The 22,500-nt window shown below is 38.1% G+C and overlaps 1 protein-coding gene across 1 annotated transcript in view; it reads left to right on the forward strand.

Annotated features, from left to right (window-relative positions):
- Positions 1-22,500, forward strand: part of LOC115213508 (sodium-dependent serotonin transporter) — a 26,547-nt gene that overhangs the window by 1,665 nt on the left and 2,382 nt on the right. Inside the window, exons 2-8 of the mRNA XM_029782518.2 lie at positions 4,110-4,113; positions 4,500-4,624; positions 5,564-5,676; positions 11,367-11,495; positions 12,262-12,361; positions 15,142-15,242; positions 20,413-20,580. Coding sequence (XP_029638378.2) covers positions 4,507-4,624; positions 5,564-5,676; positions 11,367-11,495; positions 12,262-12,361; positions 15,142-15,242; positions 20,413-20,580 — 729 coding nt within the window. The 5' untranslated portion in view covers positions 4,110-4,113; positions 4,500-4,506. The remainder of the gene's footprint in view (positions 1-4,109; positions 4,114-4,499; positions 4,625-5,563; positions 5,677-11,366; positions 11,496-12,261; positions 12,362-15,141; positions 15,243-20,412; positions 20,581-22,500) is intronic.

Raw genomic sequence — 22,500 nt, forward strand, 5'->3', positions numbered from 1 at the left:
CAAGAATGAACGGCGCAAAATTTCCACAGCGTAGTTATCAATAATGCACATGTTGCATAATATTACGTAACTTAACATAGTGCATCATACTCACCATTTCATCAGGGGGCATTGAGTTATTACCAGAAAAATGAAGGTACGTTGCCAAGATATGAATAACTCACCTTAACATTTAAGCGTTGAAACTTTTCAATGCTATAATGATTTTCATCGCTCATCAAGTTAATCCTAGTATAGTTGCCTTTCAGTAACCCACAATTTGTACATAGCATTCATCCCGGAATTCCATCACGTAATCTCCGAAATTCATTCAATAAGACCAAGTTTACCAGCGGCCAATAAGAATCAGCTTCAGCTTGATCGTGTCTAATGTTTGCTCTGCGGGCATCTAAAAATCAGGCAGAAGCTCACCGGTCTGAGTAATGTCCGTGGCAGTTCTTTACTAACTTACATATTATATATATATGTGTGTATGGATGTGTGGGTGTGTGAGTGTAGTAGTGTGCGTGTATGCATAAATATTATATTGGATGAATATTGCAATCGCAGTGTAGCGATTTGTTTTCGGGCAAGGATTTAGCAGGACACTCGTCAATATGAAAAAAAAAATCAAGTTTAGAGCTGCAGTAATACAATGTAGGAGCACAACTAAAATTAAAAAACATTTGGAAATAAAACCAAGTTATATTCAGAAATAGTTTAAATTATATGCATTCGAGGTCATCTACGGGTGCGAATTTGTTTCAGGTAGTTGGAAGTGCATAAAAATATATGGGGAAATGATATCTCATCAGAGACTGGCTGTTCATTGCAAATGTGTGACCGACGATGCTACTGTTCACAAATATAGGACACCTAGTACATGGAACAAAAAAAAATTTAAATATACATGGATAATCTAACCAGGAGTTGAGTCTCTCAAGAGAACGAAAGAACCTCTAAATTGTCGCTAGACCTCCTAGTAATAGCAGTGGAATCTTCATCAATTGACATCCTTCCGTTTTCAAAGACAAGGCAGCATTAAATATAATCCTAGATATACAGTTTGAAAAAAAATCTGTTGGACCGCGGGGGGAACAATTTTTATTTTAGGTTCTGTCAAATCAGGGTTAACTAAGGACTAAATAACAACGATAGGTGTACCTTCTGATACTATTTTCTATACATTAGATAATGTTGTCCCAAATACACTATGGCTGAATAAATGATGATAAGGTCACAGCTGGAATATATTTGATGAGATATTTTCTAGAATGGAGATACAATGAATCGAATCAACAACCGCACTATTAGTTTTGATTCTGTAATTGGACCGTTTCATTTATACTGACTTTGAGAGAGGCATTAACATCACAACTCTGTTTCGTTCCCCTTCATAAAATCTCAGCTTTGATACTCGTGGAATATTTTTTGGAAAACAAAAGCATTCAGACATAAATATTATCTTTTATCGTTTACTTGTTTCAGTCATTGAACTGTGGCCATGCTGGAGCACCACCTTGAAGTGCCTAGTCGAACACATTGATCCCAGTAATTATTTTTGTGTGGCTTGTCATTAATGACTAATGATTGTGTGGTAGTGATTGAACGCTTTAGTGGTGAAGACTAGGCACTGTGAGATCTGACATTTGTTGTGACTGGTGGTGGTGGTGGTGGTGGTGGTGGTAGTGGTGCTTCTGTTGGTAATGTTAGATGTATATTATTGATTACTAACGAAAGTGTAACAAAACTGTTACCCTGGTATATATATAATATATACAGGGTGTTCAAAAGGTCTCCCCGAATTGAATTTTGTCATCTAAGATGTATTTCAAAACATGTGTAGAAGAGTCAACTTATATATTGAAAATGAAGGGCAATACTTTCAACACCTCTCATAAAGTTTTTAGTCTTGTAAAGCCTAATATATTCTTTGGTACTCTTATACCATCTTATAAATATTTATTTTGCATGCAATAAAATACTTCTTCTTCTTCTTCTTCTCTTCTTCTTCTTCTTCTTCTTCTTCTTCTTCTTCTTCTCCTCCTCCTCCTCCTCCTCCTCCTCCCTCCTCCCCTCCTCCTCCTTCTTCTTTCTCTACTACTACTACTGCTACTTATACAATCAAAGACAAGAATTCATATCAAACTAGCTGCTGCTAAGTACCTAGAACACACAAAAGTTTAAAAAAGAGACACAGAGACAGACTGAAAAAAGAAAGATGTCCCTTGCATTTGAAAACTATAGAAATATTTTTAAAAAAACATTTCATTTGATTTTTCCACAATTTAATTGTTTCTCATGCTTTACTCTAAGTTGAAAAAGTTGCAAAGACTGAAACCGGTACTAAAATGTTCTTCATGATAAAATTATTTAGTCTTTTTACCTTGTCTTATTTATATATATGTATTATATATATAATATATATATATATATATATATTATTATATATATATATAATATATATATATATATATATAGATATATATATATATATATATATATACTATAACACAACATATCCCTGCCCGTAACGCTTTACTTCCACACACGCCAGCTTGATTTAATTCGTCCTTAATCGAATGACACCTGTCGTTATATCCTGTTATTTGTGTTTGTGTAACATTTCTCTGTTTTTCTTTCCGTCCTTGTATACATTCGCTACTTTCTTCCAAGGAATCTAATACTCTTAGCATATTTTTTTCTTTGGGGCTGGCCAGATTGGAGCAATCTCGAGTATAGCCAGTCGAAATTGCAAAGATAATCTGGAACTTGACGGAGGATTGAAAACTCCGAATGACCCGTCCTTGTTTTCCTTGTATCGTCTGTCTGGATATTTTCTTGTCCCTTTTTTGTGTCACCTAACTGTCTGGATGTTTTGCGTTCTTGTCCCATTTTTATAGATATATATTATATATATATATATATATATATATATATATATATATATATATATACGAGGGACGTTCAATAAGTAATGCCCCTGACCCACTTCCCATAGCAGTAGAGCAACGAAACTTGGCACAGTTATTAGTCTTTTTCTACATAGAAATCACCCAGAGTTACGCATTTCTCCCATCGTTTGATGCAGCTCTGGAGACCGTTTTTGTAGAAGACCCCAGCTTGGTCCTCCAACCACGACGTGACTTCAGAAATCAAGGCTGCATCATCTGGGAAACGCTCTCCTTTCAAAAACAACTTCATGGCTGGGAAGAGGTGAAAATCAGAGGGTGCAAGGTCAAGAGAGTAGGGAAAATGGGGGAGGAGTTCATAGCCGCACGCCTGTGCTTCTGATCTGGCGACACACGAGTTGTGGACCGGAGCGTTGTCGTGCAGGAGGAGGATGCTTTGCTGATCTTGCCCCGCCTCTTGATTTTGATAGCTTCTCTTAATTTCCTCAAAAGTGAAGCATAATAGGCTCCTGTAATTGTGGTACCCTTGCCAGGAAATCTGTCATCACTACTCCGTCCTGGTCCCAGAAGACTGTGAGCATGACCTTGCAGCGGAGGGCTGCACCTTGCCTTCTTGGAGGAGGTGAGTCACGGTGCTTCCACTGCATTGACTGGGCTTTGGTCACGGATCATAGTGATGAACCCAGGTTTCATCTGTGTAATCAGTCTTTTGAAAAATTTTGACTCATCTTCTTGGCACATCTCCAAATTCATCCTCGAGCACACGACGCGTTCTTGCTTCTGGAAAGGTTTGAGCAACCTGGGAATCCATCTGGCAGACACCTTTTGCAAATGCAAATGGTCATGAATGATAGTTTCCACAGACCCGGTATTAATCTTGACCTCATGGGCTATTTAGCGAATAGTTATGCGTCGATCTTCCAAAATGGCAGCATCAACTTGACGGACAGATGCCTCATCAATGGCAGAAAGAGGGGCAACCAGATCTGGGAGCTGTTTCCACAGAGTTCCGACCATGTTTGAATTCACGATGCCAGCGTTTTACAAGGTCATATTTGGGGCATCATCACCATAAGTTACTTTCATTTCATCAAAAGTCTCCCGTGGTTTGCGTCCTTTCAAATACAAAAACCGGATCACTGCTCGACACTCAACAGGCTCCATTTCACACTTGACTCAGTTCAAACACCTGTAAGTCAGAAACCACAATTAGTTCAGAGCTGTAATTTGCCAGTTAATCTATAGAGATATAAATAATTGGACATTCAAAATTTCAGCTAGATCAAACAACTGCAAGTGGGTCAGAGACATTACTTATTGAACGTCCCTCGTATATATATATATATATATATATATATATATATATATATATATATATATATATATATATATATATATAATATATATATATATATATATATATATATATATATATATATAATATATATATATATATAGTGATGGGTGATGAGTGTTTGTGTGAGAGAGAGAGAGAGAGAGAAAGAGAAAGAGAGAAAGAGAGAGAGGTCATTGTTGATGTGAAACCTTGAAACAGGGAGAATCCCGCAGCATAAATTTCTACATCTATGTATTTGCATTTTGTTTCAGAGACGCCATGGCAACAAGTGTTATCAACTGCTTCACAAGCTTCCTGGCTGGTTTTGTCGTATTCTCCGTGCTTGGTTACATGGCGTACGTTGCGGAAATAGAAATCGATGATATAGCTGTAGCCGGTTGGTCCAATACTTTTGTTGTTTCTTTTATTTACATACAGTCTTTGAGTGATGAACAGACAGACAGATAGATAGATCGTGGCACACCGTTGGTTTCGACGACGACGGTTTCAGTTGATCCTATCAACAAAACAGCCTGTTCGTCAAATTAACATGCAAGTGGCTGAGCACTCCACAGAGACGTGTACCCTTAACGTAGTTCTCAGGGAGATTCAGCGTGACACAGAGCGTGACAAGGCTGGCCCTTTGTAATACAGGTACAACAGAAACAGGAAGAAAGAGTGAAAGAAAGTTGTGGTGAAAGAATATAGCAGGGTTCGCTACCACCCCCTGTCATAGCCTCGTGAAGCTTTAGGTGCTTTCGCTCAGTAAACACTCACAACGCCCGGTGTGGGAATCGAAACCGCGACCCTATGACCACGAGTCCGCTGCCCTAACCACTGGACCATTGCGCCTCCACGATAGATAGATAGATAGATAGATAGATAGATAGATAGATAGATAGATAGATAGATAGATAGATAGTAGAGATGACCCGGAAGTTGTTCCTCTTCGATTACAGCAGTAGCATTCTTCAACCGAATACACGTCATTGATTGGCTGAAATTACCCAAATACGACAATTTTAACACGAAATAATTTTGTCAAAAACGTTTAGAGTAAACCTGGTTCTACGTGAGAAATTCTACCAGTATTCCAAGTTTCAAACTGTTTAGTTAAAAAAAAATTAATGAAAAAATCTCCGACTGAGATGGAATGGATCCAGATTAATATATATATATGTGTGTGTGTGTGTGCGTGCGTGTGTGTGTGTGTGTGTGTGTGTGTGTGTGTGTGTGTGTGTGTGTGTGTGTGTGTGTGTGTGTGTGTGTGTGTGTGAAGTTAAATGTGTATCTATGCGGACTGACAGAAGCAGTTTTTAATGCGTTTCTTTTTTAGGTCCAGGTCTGGTGTTTGTGGTTTACCCGGAAGCAGTTTCTATGATGAGCGGTTCAACTTTCTGGGCAATCATTTTCTTTTTGATGCTCATAACACTTGGTTTAGACAGTACGGTAAGTTGAACAATTACATTTAATTTCATCATCATCATCAACATCGTCGTCGTCGTCGTTGCCATCATCATCATCATCATCATCAGTACAACCTCCACCACCATCTTCACCAATGTCTTTAACCTTACCAACACCATTAAAGTGACAACAACAGCGTGGAAGCGCAATGGCCCAGTAGTTAGTGCAGTTGACTCGCGATCATAAGAACGTGGTTTCGATTCCCAGACCGGGCATTGTGAGTGTTTATTAAACAAAAACACCTAAGCTCCACGAGGCTCTGGCGGGAGTGGTGGTGAACCCCGCTGTACTCCTTCACAACTTTCTCTCACTCTTTCTTCCTACTTCTACGACAAAGCAGAGAAACTATGGTGTAACCCACTATGGTGTGGTAAACTTTCAAACCCTAGTCTAGATTGCGAATCCTCTGTACCCCAGGATGGTTCAGCTCTCCACCCGTTAAAAAAGCCACTGTTTACGGAATGAGGATAACAACGTAGCTTTCGCGCCCGTGCAACCGCCAGTCTATCGCGTGTGGTGGGTGGATCTTCAAGTTGCCACATGCATTCTTAGTAGCTTAGAGTGGGCTCGAATTAGAGATTATTCTTTGTGGCTAATGGCGTGAGTCCTGATTGGAAGAAGAAGAAGAAGAAGAAGAAGTTAGTTAGTTATGGAACGGACATGACGCATTAAGGCGGAGGTCAGTCAGTCGGCGGCATGGCGAACGCGAAAGCAATCGTTGCTGATAAATGTTAGGGAAGAGTTGTGGCATGTGGTGTGACGAGCCATACATGGATTTTAAAGATGGAGTCGTAGCTGTAGAGGAGATGGAGAGGGATAAGTGGGGGAAGTGGTGGGGTTTGAAAAGACAGGCAGAAATATGGTGGAGCTGAAGTGAAAACAGAGATGACTAGGTTGAAAGTTAACAGATGTAATTGAGAAAATGGATGAGAATTCTAGTGGAAGGTGGAGGGAGTTAAGAAAAGTGACGAAGGACTTGAACTCTCTTTTTTTTTCTACTCTAGGCACAAGGCCCGAAATGGGGAGGATGGGCCAGTCGATTAGATCGACTCCAGTATGCAACTGGTACTTAATCTATCGAGCCCAAAAGGATGAAAGGCAAAGTCGACCTCGGCGGAATTTGAATTTAGGACGTAAAGGTAGACGAAATACCGCTAAGCATTTCGCCCGGCGCGCTAACGTTTCTGTCAAGTCACTGCCATAGGACTTGAACAGTTTACGAGCAAAAGAAGTGGTTACAATACAATCGCTAATCTACTGAATGTACAGGGGTCGTGAGGAGATCCGGTAAAATGGGTGAGAGCCTCAACATGACGAAGGAATAAGTTGATGCTTTTGGGACCGATTCTAGTTCCTATGACCACTCAAGTCACTGATTGAGAAAACATTTCGAAAAAGGAGAAGCGAAATAGAAGGAAATAAATATGCTGGGTTCGAGAGTAACGTAACAGTTGAGGAACCATTAGAGAGTTAGGACATCACTGTAGGGAACGACATTGTAAAGGATTCACTGTCTAGGATGAAAAGGAGATAGGAGGAGACGGGAGGGAAAGAGAATTAGCTGAAGGGCTGGGTTGTGGGTTTGAGTTAGAAGTATTGTTCCAGATACTTGGAGATCAGAGAAGTTGGAGCAGCTGCAAGAGGAAACGATGTGGCTGTGGGGCATTGTTGGATTTGTGGATTTATAGAAGAAAGCAGATGATGCTGATGAGAAGGAGTTTGTGAAGAAGATGCCAAAGCAGTGATCTTGCAGGGATCAGCTCGCCATACCACCATCTTTGACGGTTTTATTCTGTTTATCCTCGTTCGCAAAAGATCATACTCTCATTTCATTTTTTACTGGTTATCAACAAACTGAATATTTTCAAACAGCTTTCTTCATATTTGTTCGGTGTTGTTGCTCAACCACTCCCTTCATGCATTTTCTATATCCCTTTTACTGGTGTTCATCTATGACAATATTCACTACAGTTCGGTGTCGTGACTAGTACTACATAACCAAAACCAATTCGTATTCCATTCTTCAACAGCTGAGACAACAGTTTCATAGTTCGCAGTCTTTCTTTTCACTCCTAACAATCCTTTCTGTAATTGACACAAGGCCTGAATTTGGGGGAGGGGGACAGTCGATTACATCGACCCCAGTACTCAACATGTACACAATTTATCGACCCCGAAAGGATAAAAGGTGAAGTCGACCTCGACGCAATTTGAACTCAGAACATAACAGCAGACGAAATACTTATTTCTTTACTACCCACAAGGGGCTAAACACAGAGGGGACAAACAAGGACAGAAACACGTATTAAGTCGATTACATCGACTCCAGTGCGCAACTGGTACTTATTTAATCGACCCCGAAAGGATGAAAGGCAAAGTCGATCTCGGCAGAATTTGGATTCAGAACGTAGCGGCAGACGAAATACGGCTAAGCTTTTCGTCCAGCGTGCTAACGATTCTAATCTCGTTCGTTCAATATTTTGTAGAGAGAATGTAAAATATGAACCCATTTCTTTGCTGGCCGCTCCTTGATTAGCTACTCATTCCTCTATCACCACTCGCCCTCTTATCACACTGCTGTCTATTGACCGTGCCATTTATAAGTGTATACGTGTACATATAAATACATACATATAATGTTATATATATGTTGGTATTTATACACATATATATTATGTACAAATACAAGTATGTATATATGTTATATGCATTTATATACGCATGTATATCCGTATATATATATATATATATATATATATATATATATATATATATATATATCTATATATATATATATATAGATATATATATATTGGGTTGGTGATAATTATTGCGGATTTTTTCAACAAGTTTTATCCAATAACAACAATAATAGTATTTAACAAAGACATCTTTAAATGACGGTCTGACTGTCTGCCAAGTAAATGAGAAAGAGTAATTGAAGTAGATGGTGAATATGCTCCGGAATAATCATTTAAAGATGTTTTTGTTACATGTTGTTATTGTTTTTGTTGAATAAAATTTGTTGGGAAAAAAAGCCGCAATAATTATGCACCAACCTAATATATGTATGTATGTATGCAGGTATGTATGTAGTTATTTATATATGGAGAGATGTATGTAAACACACACGCAGATATATAATTTTGTACAGTATACATATGTATGTATATAAATAGATAGATAGGCAGATGTATATACATACATACTATATATATATATATATATAGAATATATATATAATATATATATATATATATATATCTATATATACGTGCGCGCTCACGTAGAATACATATAGAATGGTGGTCGGGGCGGTCAGGGGGTGCTTGTGTACGTCTGGCGTATGTACAAAGCTACAAATAATATTTGATGAAATAAAAGGAATGCGTTAGTAAGGAAGTGGTAATTGTTTATTCTTGTATCTAACAGAATAGTTGGAAATCAATCAAGTGGAGCCAGAAATTAGCTGCTGCTGCTGCTGCTGTTGTTGTCGTTGTCTTCTCCGGCGCTACGACTCCTAAAAGTCGGTCGCCCGGTTTCCCTGACGTATAAATGACCGAAATTCAAAGATTCTCCTCTGAACGGGACGTCGGGTTCAAAGCCAGTCATGTTTTGAGGGGATGGGGACAAGTTAATTACATTCACCGCCACTTAGTATCTGGCTGTTTCTTTATTTTATCAACGCCGAACGTATGACCTCGACGGGATCTGCACTCAGAGAGCAGAGACTCAGAACGATTACCACGAGACATTCAATCCAATGCTCTAACGTTTCTGCCTATTGTCTGCCACACACACACACACACACACACACCACACACATGCACACACACACACACACGCACGCACACACACACGCACGCACACACACGTTCACACACAGACACTCGCGCATGGACATGCACGTTTGTGTGTCTATTCACTGTCGCTGCATCACATGTGTATATATGTGGAGATATGTGTATACGTAAGCGGACACAGTTTTTTCTACGTTTAATTCTAACGATTCCATTTGTTTTAATCTTTTGTTGATATTTTGTATAGTTTTTCTGGTTTTACTTTTTTTTATATTTGTGGTGAATGATGTGTGTGTGTGTGTGTGTGTGTGTGTGTGTGTGTGTGTAAAACGTAGAAAGCCGGACTCGGAGAATCAAGCGGAATCGACCCCCGTCCAGCAGAGGAACCGACTCTCAGGCCACGCCCTAATTAAATCACCAAGTTAACGTGGTATGCATCTGAAAATCACATTTGTCTCAGTATTTGGGAATAAATTACGTCACACTATAAACGCAATCCATCGATCCGTGCAGTTTGCACAATCAAGACGGCTCCCACAGACCTTGTACCTGACATGTTTTTTAAATAAAGTATCTCTAGTGAATCCATCTCTCTCCCCACATGACTAACCATCTTTCGTTATCCAGAATTCTCTCAATCCATCTGTTAGGTCACGTGTCCTAGTGGTTAGGGTGGTGCTGTCAAGATTGCAAGATCAGGGTCTCCATTCCCGAACCGGGCGACGCGTTGTGTTCTTACAGAAAACGCTTCGTTTCACGTTGCCCCAGTCCATTCGGCTGTAAACCTTGCAGTGGATTGGCGTCCCGTTCAGGAGGTGGGGTTATTCACATCTCGGTCACTCAGTCACCATGGGAACCGAGTAACTGGCCCCATGAGTCCAACGACGCGAGACTATACTTACTGTACTCATCTATTTACCTCCGTCCCGTGAAGACAACGTCACCTAATGAGCAGAGCATTCGGTTCTCGATCATAAAATCGTGAGTTCAACTCCTGGACCGGGTACAGCGTTACGTCCTTGAGCAAGGTACTTCATCAAACACTGCCGCAATCTACTCAGCAGTAATAATAAGTACCATCGGGTGTAGGGAGGTACTGATGCTTCCCTCCTTCAGCCTCCACCTGTCACAACTCCGACATTCCTCCGTGTCTACCGCAAGAGGATCAAGATGCTGTCCATGTCCGCTCACCACTAAATAATTACCCCCAAATAATCAATCATTGATACATTCCAGTACGTGAGGGATGGCTTACTGCACGTTACCTCCATTAACCCATTAACTGCCAAATTTTTTTATTCATATTTTTTGCCTTTGCCAGGTGTCTTAGGAGTTAAAATAATATATAGTATTTAAATTTTCTTCATGTGTGAATTATTTTGGTAATTATGATAAATTTTTCGACAAGTTCCAAATAGGGATCTCTGAAAAAAGGCACAGTTATCCTTTTTTATTCAGTTGCAATAAACATTTTACAATTTTTTTTTTTTTTTTTTGAAACTATAGTATCAAATGCGAATGTGTATGAAATATCAATGAATGATACAGATGGGAAATGCGAAACAAAAAACCTTTTCAAAACAGTCAATATTTTTGTAATTCAAAAATTGTGATTTATGACATAAAATGTCGCCTAGAATTAACTAGAGCTAACAATGATAAACTTTAATTAATAAATATTGTTAAACACACCTCTGCAAATGCATTGTACATAAGCAATTCACTTTAGCTACAACGAACAACCGGCAGCGTGACTGCTTTTAGCAGAGCCCCAAATGGGGCTCATGGCAGGCAAAATGGGTTAAACAAGCTACACACCTATGTGTACCTTCACTTAACTATCTGCTGTTCTGTCTGTCTGTATGTCCACAGTTCGGAGGATTGGAAAGTTTGATGACAGGGTTCACAGATGAAGTCTCGTTGATACGGCGTCATCGGGAAGTGTTCGTGGCTATCCTTTTATCAGCGTTGTTCTTGCTCGCTCTACCGACTACAACTTATGTAAGTAACTTTTCTTTATTATTGTTGTTGGTGTTGCTGTGGTGGTAGTGGTGGTGGTGGTGATGATGTGGTGGTGTCAGTGGTTGTATGGGAAGTAGTGTGTCTGTATTAGTGGTGGTGGTACTGGTGGTGGCGGTGGTATTGGTGGTGGTGGTGGTAGTGGTAATAATAGCAGTTGTAGTAGTAGCAGCAGCGGCAGTAGTGGTGGTGTCAGTGGTGGTATGGGAAGTAGTGTGTCTGTATTAGTGGTGGTGGTGGTGGTACTGGTGGTGGCGGTGGTTTTGGTGGTGGTGGTGGTGGCGGTGGTGGTGGTGGTGGTGGTGGTGGCGGTGGTGGTGGTGGTGGTAATAGCAGTAGTAGTAGTGGTTGTTGTAGTAGTGGTGGTGGCAGTGGTGGTTGTAGTGGTGGTGATGGTGGTGGTAGTAATGGCCGTCGTCGTCGTCGTCGTACTAGTAGTAGTGTTTATGACATAGTTATGTGGTGGTGAAGTAGTATGGCGCATTGGTGTGTAGTAGAGGTGGTAGTGTATATGGTGTAGCGGTGTGACGGAAGTAGTCATAGTACCAGTGCTTTTATTTGTGTTTGTAGTGCGATGGAGGCGTGGTGGTGTATTTGGTAATTGTGATGCGGTGGTACCGGAAGTAGTGTGGGAGTTCGCTGGTGATAATGAAAACGTTTGTGTTGCTTGTTTGTTTGTTTTTGTTGTTGTTGCTTCCACGCCTTAATTGCTTTTGCTAATCATCCGTGTATTTCTGTCTCTACCCAGGGTGGACAATACGTGGTGACACTACTGGACAGCCATGCAGGCTCTTTCTCGCTGCTTTTCATTTGTTTTGCCGAACTGATAGCGGTCCAGTGGTGCTACGGTGAGTAATATTAATAAGAACAAGATATTCCTGACCCCTCGACGGCTGTAATGAGTTCCTTGAGTGGGACCCTTATGTGACCCCTTCACTACTATAGTGAGTTACTCGAATAGGACCCTAGCATTTATGACTAAGGAAAAATAGAGCAGCGTTCATGATACTTTTTAGGGTCTCTGAGAGTGATGAAGCAAGAGGAGTGAGCTATTTTGAAACGGGAGAGCCAGATCCAATGCTTGCACCCAACGCTGAATTAATCATTAAGCAAAACAAGCACGTCCTTAGGGTATCAAGGAATGGGCGGGGCATCAAGGGAGGGGTGGGGCATCAAGGGAGGGGTGGGGTGTCAATGGAGGGGTGGGGCATCAAAGGAGGGGTGGAGCATCAAGGGAGGAGTGCGGCGTCAAGGGAGGGGTGGAGCATCACAGAAATGATAAATAGTTTACAGCACCCAAGAAATCACTTTAAACTTGCTAAAATAATAATCGAAGTAGTTTCTATGATGGGAAATATAATTTCAAAGTGTTCGTGATATCATAGTGAAGTTCTGTATCAAAGAGACTTTGCAATTAAAAAGAAATAAAACCTCTTCAGATCGAAATAAAATGGAAGTATACAAAGATAATCGTTATTCTTCATCTTAGGAAGGCGGCGAGCTGGCAGAACCGTTAGCAGGCCGGGCGAAGTGCTTAGCTCGCTGGTGCATTCTGTCCTTCTCTTCTAGATTGTGAAAGCTTACCATAACGTTTAATCTAAATACAGAGAAATTTTAAGACTTCATTTTTTATGGGCATATATGGGTTAAGTAATACACACATACATGTGCGCGTGTTTGTGCGTGTGTATACACACACACACACACACAACACACACACACACACACCACACACACACACACACACACACACACACACACACGCATATATATATATATATTATATATATATATATATATACACAAGGGTTGGACAAAAAACCTTAAGTTTCAAACAAATTTATTTCAATATGGGTAGGAACATCTTTGGCAATAATTACACCTTGAATTCTACGAGGTATGGACACGTACAAAATTTGAATTGTTTCTAAATGAACTTTTGTTCATTCTTCAGCTAAAACAGTTTCCAGTTCTTGTAGTGATGATGGTGGAGGATATCGACTCCTTACTTATTCTCCTAAAATGTACCATAAATGTTCAATAATAATGAGATCTGGGGACTGTGGTGGCCAGATAAGATGTTCAACTTCACTAGAATGTTCCTCGTACTATTCAGTTACAACTTTAGCTCTGTGAATTGGTGCATTATCATCCTGAAAGATTGCGTTTCCCTCCGGAAACAGTTCTGCAACCATAGGATGAATTTGATTAGATAAAATGCTTAAATAATCTTGACTATTAAATCTGCCATGAATGGAAACCATTGGGCCGGCCGATTTCCAAGATATTGTCCCTAAGATCATTACAGATCCTCCTCCATGTTTAACAGTTGGAAGAAGGTAGTCTGGATCAAATGCTTCTTTTGGCTGTCTCCCTACGTATACTCGGCCAGTAGTCGGAAATACGGTAAAGGATGACTCGTCCAAGAAAATATTCTTCCACTGCTCTAGGGACCAATTCTGTAGGTTTTTACTCCACTCTAAACGCTTTGCAACTTTTGATTTTGAAAGTAGTGGTTTTCTTATTGCAGCCCTCGCGTGAAATCCGGCTTTGTGCAACTCCCAACGAACAGTTTTTGTGGAAACTGGGTTCTCGAGGTGGTCATTAAGCTCTCTTGTAATTTTGGGAGCTGTATTTTTGTGATCCTTTCTAACAATTCACGTAAGAGTCCGACGGTCCCTATCTGAAAGTTTTGGTTTTCTTCCGGAGTTTTGTTTCGACGAGAAGGTCTTTCTCAAAGGCTGTCATTACTTTCAAGACAGTACTTCTTGATTCGCCAAACATTTCAGCAGTTTTCGTTACGCTAGCGTCTGTCATACGAGCACCAGCAATTTGACCTCTTTGAAAGTCAAATAGATCTGTCATTTTAATGAATTTTAATTACCTCTTTCTGATGATATCTGAAAAGAAACAGCAATTTTAGCAAAACATATTAAGCAACACTAATAATAAACCAAAAAAAATAAATAATAAATAAACAAGCTTTTGACGGTTTTAGAGATACCGCAAAATTATGATTCTATAATGCTAGCTGTTTCCATTATTTTGTTGGACAGTGGTTTGTCCCTGCATTATACTGGTCAGTCTCTGAAATAAATGGTACAACGAAGTACCGATATTTACTGGAAAATAGCAACCGTAATAAATACTACGCTATATATATATATACAATGTGTGAGAAAACGCGAAGAAAGTATGGTATAGATAACGACATAGTACTCAGAAAGATGACAACTTAAAATGTTACTACTTCATCGAGGTCTGATGCCTCTGGCGTCAAGCGTTAGCTCTAGGAATGATCCTCGTCGAGCTTATATGAAAATAGAAAGGCAGATAAACACCACTAAACTGAATGTCTCATGGTGCTCCCGAAACGGCTGTTAAGATATGACTTTTACTTTATTTCTTCTTTCCACATAAATATAAGCATAAGCCTACTCGAGTTTATCTGCCTTTCTACTTCACACACACACTCGTTCATATACGCACACATATGCCAACACTAACATCATCATCAACATCATCGTCGTCAACATCATTATTACAAACACTACCACCACTGCTAACAACAACAACATCGCTGTCATTATCATCATCATCATCTTCTTCCTTGTTGACATTGTTACAGGTGTGAAGCGGTTCTCGAACGATGTTGAAAAGATGATTGGTCGTCAACCATCCCTCTACTGGAAATTCTGTTGGGCAGCGGTTTGTCCCTGCATTATACTGGTCAGTCTCTAAAACTGTTTCTTTGTCCACTTTCAAATTAATCAACAAACGACAACAATGAGGAACATTTAAAAACAAAAGCTTCTAAAACAGTGAACGAATTATTGAATTTAACATCAGAAATCAAATTTTAAATTAATTTATCAATCTGCTTAACTGAGCATATTCTTAAATTACGACGTGGGGATGATAGATTTTTCAGAAAAAGAAAACATATGTATACCAGCATACATATTACAAATGCAATTTGTAAGAGGAACAGTTAAAATATGCAAGACTTTTATCAAGTTTAAGACGTGACATTGTAATCTATATTCTAACGACGGAAACTTGTACCTTTGTTAGAAACCAGTTCCTTCCTCAGAGGAAGACTTCAAATAATTAAAACAGAAAATACAAATACACACACACACACACAATTATATACCTACCTACATATATATACATACACATACATACATGTTGAATATTTCTTCTCTATACGATCTGGTGACATGTAGAGTCCACCAAAAGACCGATTAAAAGAAACCTTAACCAGATATATATATATATATATATATATATATATTATATATATATATATATATATATATATATATATATATATATATATATATATATATATAAAATAAGGGTGAAAAAATTGGATATTAATTTAATAATAACATCAATTTAACACCAAGTGGTTTAGCGCATAAAAACTAGGGATACAGTAAAAATTAATACACGAATACAAGAGAGTGTCCACTATGTGGTCGACTCTTGCGCTAAAAATAGATCCGCTATGGTCTCAAACTCCAAGAATTGGTGGTTGAGACCATAGCGGATCTATTTTTAGCACAGGAGTCGACCACATAGTGGACACTCTCTTATATTCAACATGTATATATATATATATATATATATATATAATATATATATATATATATATATATATGAATGTATGTATGTTATATATGTATATATGTATGTTTGTAGTATGTATATGCATATATGTATGTATGTGTATATATATATATCTATATATATATATATATATATAATATATATATAATATATATATATATAAAATCAGGGTGAATACTTGATAATTGTAAGCACCTGTATATACCATTTAGTGGTGTAGGTGATAGAGTATATTAATCAAAATAAAAACATGATGCCAAGGATTCGGCGGTACATATGTTTCGGGCCTTTATTAGACGGTTTTATAACAATGCATAATGTGTGTCTATGGCCTTCTTCAGCCGCGTACAATTACTACTTCAAGGACATGTATTACATTATAAGTTTTACGTTGGGGATGCAAATCCTTATAGTCGCGTACGACAGAGTGGGGCACCAATACAAAAACGAAGCGTCCATCCCGTCTTTCACTCGATGTAGAATGAGGAAGTTTGGATGTTGAGATAGAGAGGGAAGTGGTTGGAGGGTTGAATCTTTAGTGAGTTAGGGATCACAAAGAGGGAGGGTGCTAAAGGTAGTAAAAGAGTAAAAAATTACAAAAGAGTAAAAAATTTAAAAATATATAAAAAAGATATAAAAAAGATACCTTTTTTTATATTCTTATATCTTTTTTATATATTTTTTCAATTTTTACTCTTTTGTAATTTTTTACTCTTTTACTACCTTTAGCACCCTCCCTCTTTGTGATCCCTAACTCACTAAAGATTCAACCCCCCAACATCTTCCCTCTCTATCTCAACATCCAAACTTCCTCATTCTACATCGAGTGAAAGACGGGATGGACGCTTCGTTTTTGTGTTGGTGCCCCACTCTGTCGTACGCGACTATGAGGATTTGCATCCCCAACGTAAAATTATAATGTAATACATGTCCTTGAAGTAGTAATTGTACGCGGCTGAAGAAGGCCATAGACCACATTATGCATTGTTATAAAACCGTCTAATAAAGCCCGAAACATATGTACCGCCGAATCCTGGCATCATGTTTTTATTTTGATTATATACTCTATCACCTACACCACTAAATGGTATGTACCGCCGAATCCTTGGCATCATGTTTTTATTTTGATTAATATACTCTATCACCTACACCATATATATATATATAGATATATATATATATATATATAGAGAGAGAGAGAGAGAGAGAGAGAGTAAGCAGTTATAATAACCGACTAAGGGATAAAATATCCATATATACTATCGGTATCTGTTACCCGTATTATCTATGTGCATTAGTATGCAGACTTGCAGGCACACTATGCACGTAGATTGTTGGCAACAACAGGATAAACTAAAGTTTATCAGGAAACAAATACAGATATTCAGAAATTGGAGAAAGTGATTATATATATAATATATATATATGAGTAAATGTAATGAGAAGCAAGTCGATTTACGCAAAATATTAAACACATTAAAAAAAAATGTACACGTGCATGGATATAAAATGATTCGACTTAAAGAATTTAAATGAAATCAGGAGCTAAATGGTTTAAAGATTACATCTCTAAGCTCCATCCTATCAACAATTCGAATGTAAAATTCTCCCCTGAAGACGGCGGTGTTGTTATCCGTTAATAAGTCCAAGTAACTATCATTCTTCTGGCCCACCAAGACCCCAGAAACAGCTGTTGCACTTGTAAAACACTACATATTTAACTCCTTATATCATTAATATTCTGTAAGTCGGACCATTTTATATCCATACACATGTACATGTTTTTCTATTAAATGTGTCTAATATTCTGTGTAAATCAACTCCCCCAACTTGCTTCTCATTACATTTACCCATCTACCGGCTCAAGTTCAAATTTCTTGAGCACTTCGAAGTGTATTCTATATACAGAACACCTGTCTCTAACCTGTAATATATATATATAATATATATATATATATATATATGTATCCACACACACACACACACACACAATATATATATATATAATAATATATATATATAATATATATATAATATATATATATATATATATATAAAAATTGAGGGAGATAAATTAATATTAATTTTAATATCAATTTAAAACCAGTAGTCCAGCATTCAAAAAATCTGAGGAGTCAGAGAAAATTCAAATATATGTGTATATTGGCAGGGCTGGCCTGCTAGGTAGCCGGCCAGAATGCTAGAAATAGATCATCAACGATCAAACTATAAGGGGAATTCTCTAGAGGAAGAATTCAGCGAACACCAGAACCAAATTTGGCGGGCAGGACATATGAAAAATTAAATAAAAAACAGACTTAAATGCATACCTCGGTTTCGGTCTTAACAAAAAAATTACTTGCATAATTCAAGTGTCCGTGACTTCTTCAGTACATTCGGGCCTCGAGATGCAAACCGCAAGACTAACCCCAGCTCTCTGTGTCAAGACAGACACGTGCTTAGTCTTACTGATTACATCGGGAATAAAATTTCAAATGTCTTGGTTCCGGCGCGCTAAGAGACTCCTGAAGCGAAGGGCTGCAGTGAATAATTCACTGCGGGTAAAGCTTACTACTAGGGAACGTATTTATTTAAATATTTAAAAATTGAAAGAGATAAATTAATATTAATTTTAATATCAATTTAAAACCAGTAGTCCAGCATTCAAAAAATCTGAGGAGTCAGAGAAAATTCAATATATGTGTATATTGGCAGGGCTGGCCTGCTAGGTAGCCGGCCAGAATGCTAGAAATAGATCATCAACGATCAACTACAAGGAAATTCTCTAGAGGAAGAATTCAGCGAACACCAGAACCAAATTTGGCGGGCAGGACATATGAAAAATTAAATAACAGACTTAAATGCATACCTCGGTTTCGGTCTTAACAAAAAATTACTTGCATATTCAAGTGTCCGTGACTTCTTCAGTACATTCGGTCCTCGAGATGCAAACCGCAAGACTAACCCCAGCTCTCTGTGTCAAGACAGACACGTGCTTAGTCTTACTGATTACATCGGGAATAAAATTTCAAATGTCTTGGTTCCGGCACGCTAAGAGACTCCTGAAGCGAAGGGCTGCAGTGAAAATTCACTGCGGGTAAAGCTTACTACTAGGGAACGTATTTATTTAAATATTTAAAAATTGAGGGAGATAAATTAATATTAATTTTAATATCAATTTAAAACCAGTAGTCCAGCATTCAAAAAATTCTGAGGAGTCAGAGAAAATTCAAATATATGATGTTATATTGGCAGGGCTGGCCTGCTAGGTAGCCGGCAGAATGCTAGAAATAGATCATCAACGATCAAACTATAAGGGAAATTCTCTAGAGGAAGAATTCAGCGAACACCAGAACCAAATTTGGCGGGCAGGACATATGAAAAATTAAATAAAAAACAGACTTAAATGCATACCTCGGTTTCGGTCTTAACAAAAAAATTACTTGCATAATTCAAGTGTCCGTGACTTCTTCAGTACATTCGGTCCTCGAGATGCAAACCGCAAGACTAACCCCAGCTCTCTGTGTCAAGACAGACACGTGCTTAGTCTTACTGATTACAGTTTGATCGTTGATGATCTATTTCTAGCATTCTGGTCGGCTACCTAGCAGGCCAGCCCTGCCAATATACATATATATATATATATATATATATATATAAAACTGAGAATGTGCGTCTGTCTATCTGTGTGTTTCCCTAAAACTTGAGAACTACACAACCAATTTCATTCAAATTTTACACATGCCTTACTTAGGGTCCGGGGAGTGTCATCGGCAAAAAATTTTAACTTTTTGCCTAGGGCGAGCCCACAGCAATATCATATCTTCTCTACTACGATTCCCTAAAACTTGAGAACTACACAACTAATTTCATTCAAATTTTACACATACCTTACTTAGGGTCCATGTAGTTTCATGGGCAAAAAAAAATGTTCAACTTCTTGCTTAGAGCGAGCCCATAGCAATATCATATCTTCTCCACTATTTCAGTATTACGTGTTAAAAGTGAAACAAAAATATTTTTCTATTTTATGTCAGATACTTTCACTTTAACAATAAAAATAATAATAACAATTGAATTATATGTAGTAAGTAATAATTAAAATCAAGCTAAATTATAATATAATCGTAACATAACAAAACTAAAAATAGTAATTGGTATAAAATTGCATCAATGATTTGAACTTGAATAAGTGGTTTCACATGTATTATCTTATTTTGGGAAGTTCATTAATTTATATCCGTTTGTCGTTCACTATTTCCAGGGGATGTTCTGCCTGTCAATCTACAGCTACACGGGTATAACTCTGGGCGATTATCAATTCCCCAAATGGGCCGAAAAAGTTGGTTGGACTGTGTCGTGTTCCTCGATGATCGGGATCCCTGTCTACATCATTTATAAAATCATATCAACAGCAGTGACACGCGAAATGGTAACCTTTAAAGTACTCTCGCCCTCACTCCTTCTCACTCTCTGTCTGTCTCTCTCAAGCTATCTATCTATTTATCTATCTATCTATCTATTTCTCTATTCTTTACTATCCCTTGCTCTCACTCACTCTCTCGCGTTCTCTGTCTCACTCCCTCACTCCCTCCATCTATCTATCTATCTATCTATCTATCTATCTATCTATCTATCTATCTATCTATCTATCCATCTGTCTATCTATCCATCTATCCATCTATCTATCTATCTGTTATTTTTCTTTGCTTTTTTAGATGAGTTTGAGGGAGGATGTCAATGTGTGTGTGTGTGGGTATGCGTGTGTAAGAGTATGCGTGTATGAGTATGCATGTATGAGTATGCATGTAGGTGCGTGTGTGAGTATGTTGTGTAAAGAATAAATAAACTAGCTCTCGACAACACCACAACGGACGAAAGTGCCAGGTTCAAACGACACCGTTTTAACTTAATTTTATTGAGTGGGTTTTTTATTAATAGTTCCGTGTAATCCTCCATTGCGGATTATATTTTATATATGTTGATGTATGTGTGTGTGTGTTGTGTGTGTCTATCTATATATATATATATATATAGATATTTTATGTGTATGTATATATATATATATATATACTTTATTTAAAGCAGCAGAAAATTCAACAAAACCTGTTACTCTGAGTTTCCCGTTGCCGTTCGTCAGACAGTTTTTTCCATCTTGTTTCACATTTATGTGTTTACTCCGGTATATATATATATATATATATATATATATATAGAGAGAGAGAGAGAGAGAGAGAGAGAGAGAGAGAGAGAAAATATTTTCTTTAATTATGTCATATATACACATAAGTAAATATATATATATGAATACATTGTTGTGTGTTGTGACCCCCCTTCGGTCATGTAAGACCATGGGATTGCACCTTGAAAGTTACCCTCCGAGGAAGACCAGCAGTTGCCTATGCATACCAGCCTCCACTCTCGACGCCACCAATGTTATTCAAGGGAAAGGCAAAGGCCGATACAGCTTGGCAATAGTAACGTCGCAACTCATTTAGTAGCGTGCAAGTGGCTGAGCACTCCACAGACAAGTGTACCCTTAAAGTAGTTCTCGGGGAGATTCAGCGTGACACAAAATGTGACAAGGCTGGCCCTTTGAAATACAGCTACAACAGGAACAGGAAGTTCTGAAGTTATTTGTTCAACAGATACATAAGGCAGAAAATATTTTAGTGGGGAAACACACATGGTGGATTAAATAGGGAAAGAGATAAGATGGAAAAACACGGAAGATTTGTTTTACAGGATTTAAGAGTATATTAGAGCCATGATAATAATAAAGATATACAATCTTGTACAAAATAAGGTTTTGTTCTTGCAGAATAATTGAAGTAAGGACCGGTTTCGCATTGCTCATCAAACTGACAGTTGAAAGAGATAAAATGCTAGGGGGAAAAAAAGATATTGCTAGGGGAGATAATTGTTCGCTCATTTATTTTGCAGTACAGGGGAGGTAATTCTGTAATTTTTATTTTGGATTTTTTTTTTGTTCTCTGCTTTATTCGGGCTTACATCTTCTATTAGATGGGGTAAGTCCTTTATTTCTCATATGATTTCATATCTAATTTTGGTTTATATTTTTGGATAAATGAGGCTTCTTTATTCAGTCTTACTTGTGTTGAGGTCCAGAAGGCAAGTTGATTAAATGAGAAAATCGTGGTTGTAATCGTTCTGCACATTCGTCAATGTGGTGTCTGAGGTATATTTTGCGATATTGTGGGGAGGAAGTTTGTTGTCTGTGGACCGTACATCTCTTTCGGATCGAATTTTCTGTTCTGTGCTTTTTCATCTTATCTCTTTCTCTCTCCCTCTTTCTTTTCTCTCTCTCTCTCTCTCTCTCTCTCTCTCTCTC

Source organism: Octopus sinensis, linkage group LG6, assembly GCF_006345805.1.
Source record: "Octopus sinensis linkage group LG6, ASM634580v1, whole genome shotgun sequence".
In the NCBI taxonomy this organism is placed as follows: domain Eukaryota; kingdom Metazoa; phylum Mollusca; class Cephalopoda; order Octopoda; family Octopodidae; genus Octopus; species Octopus sinensis.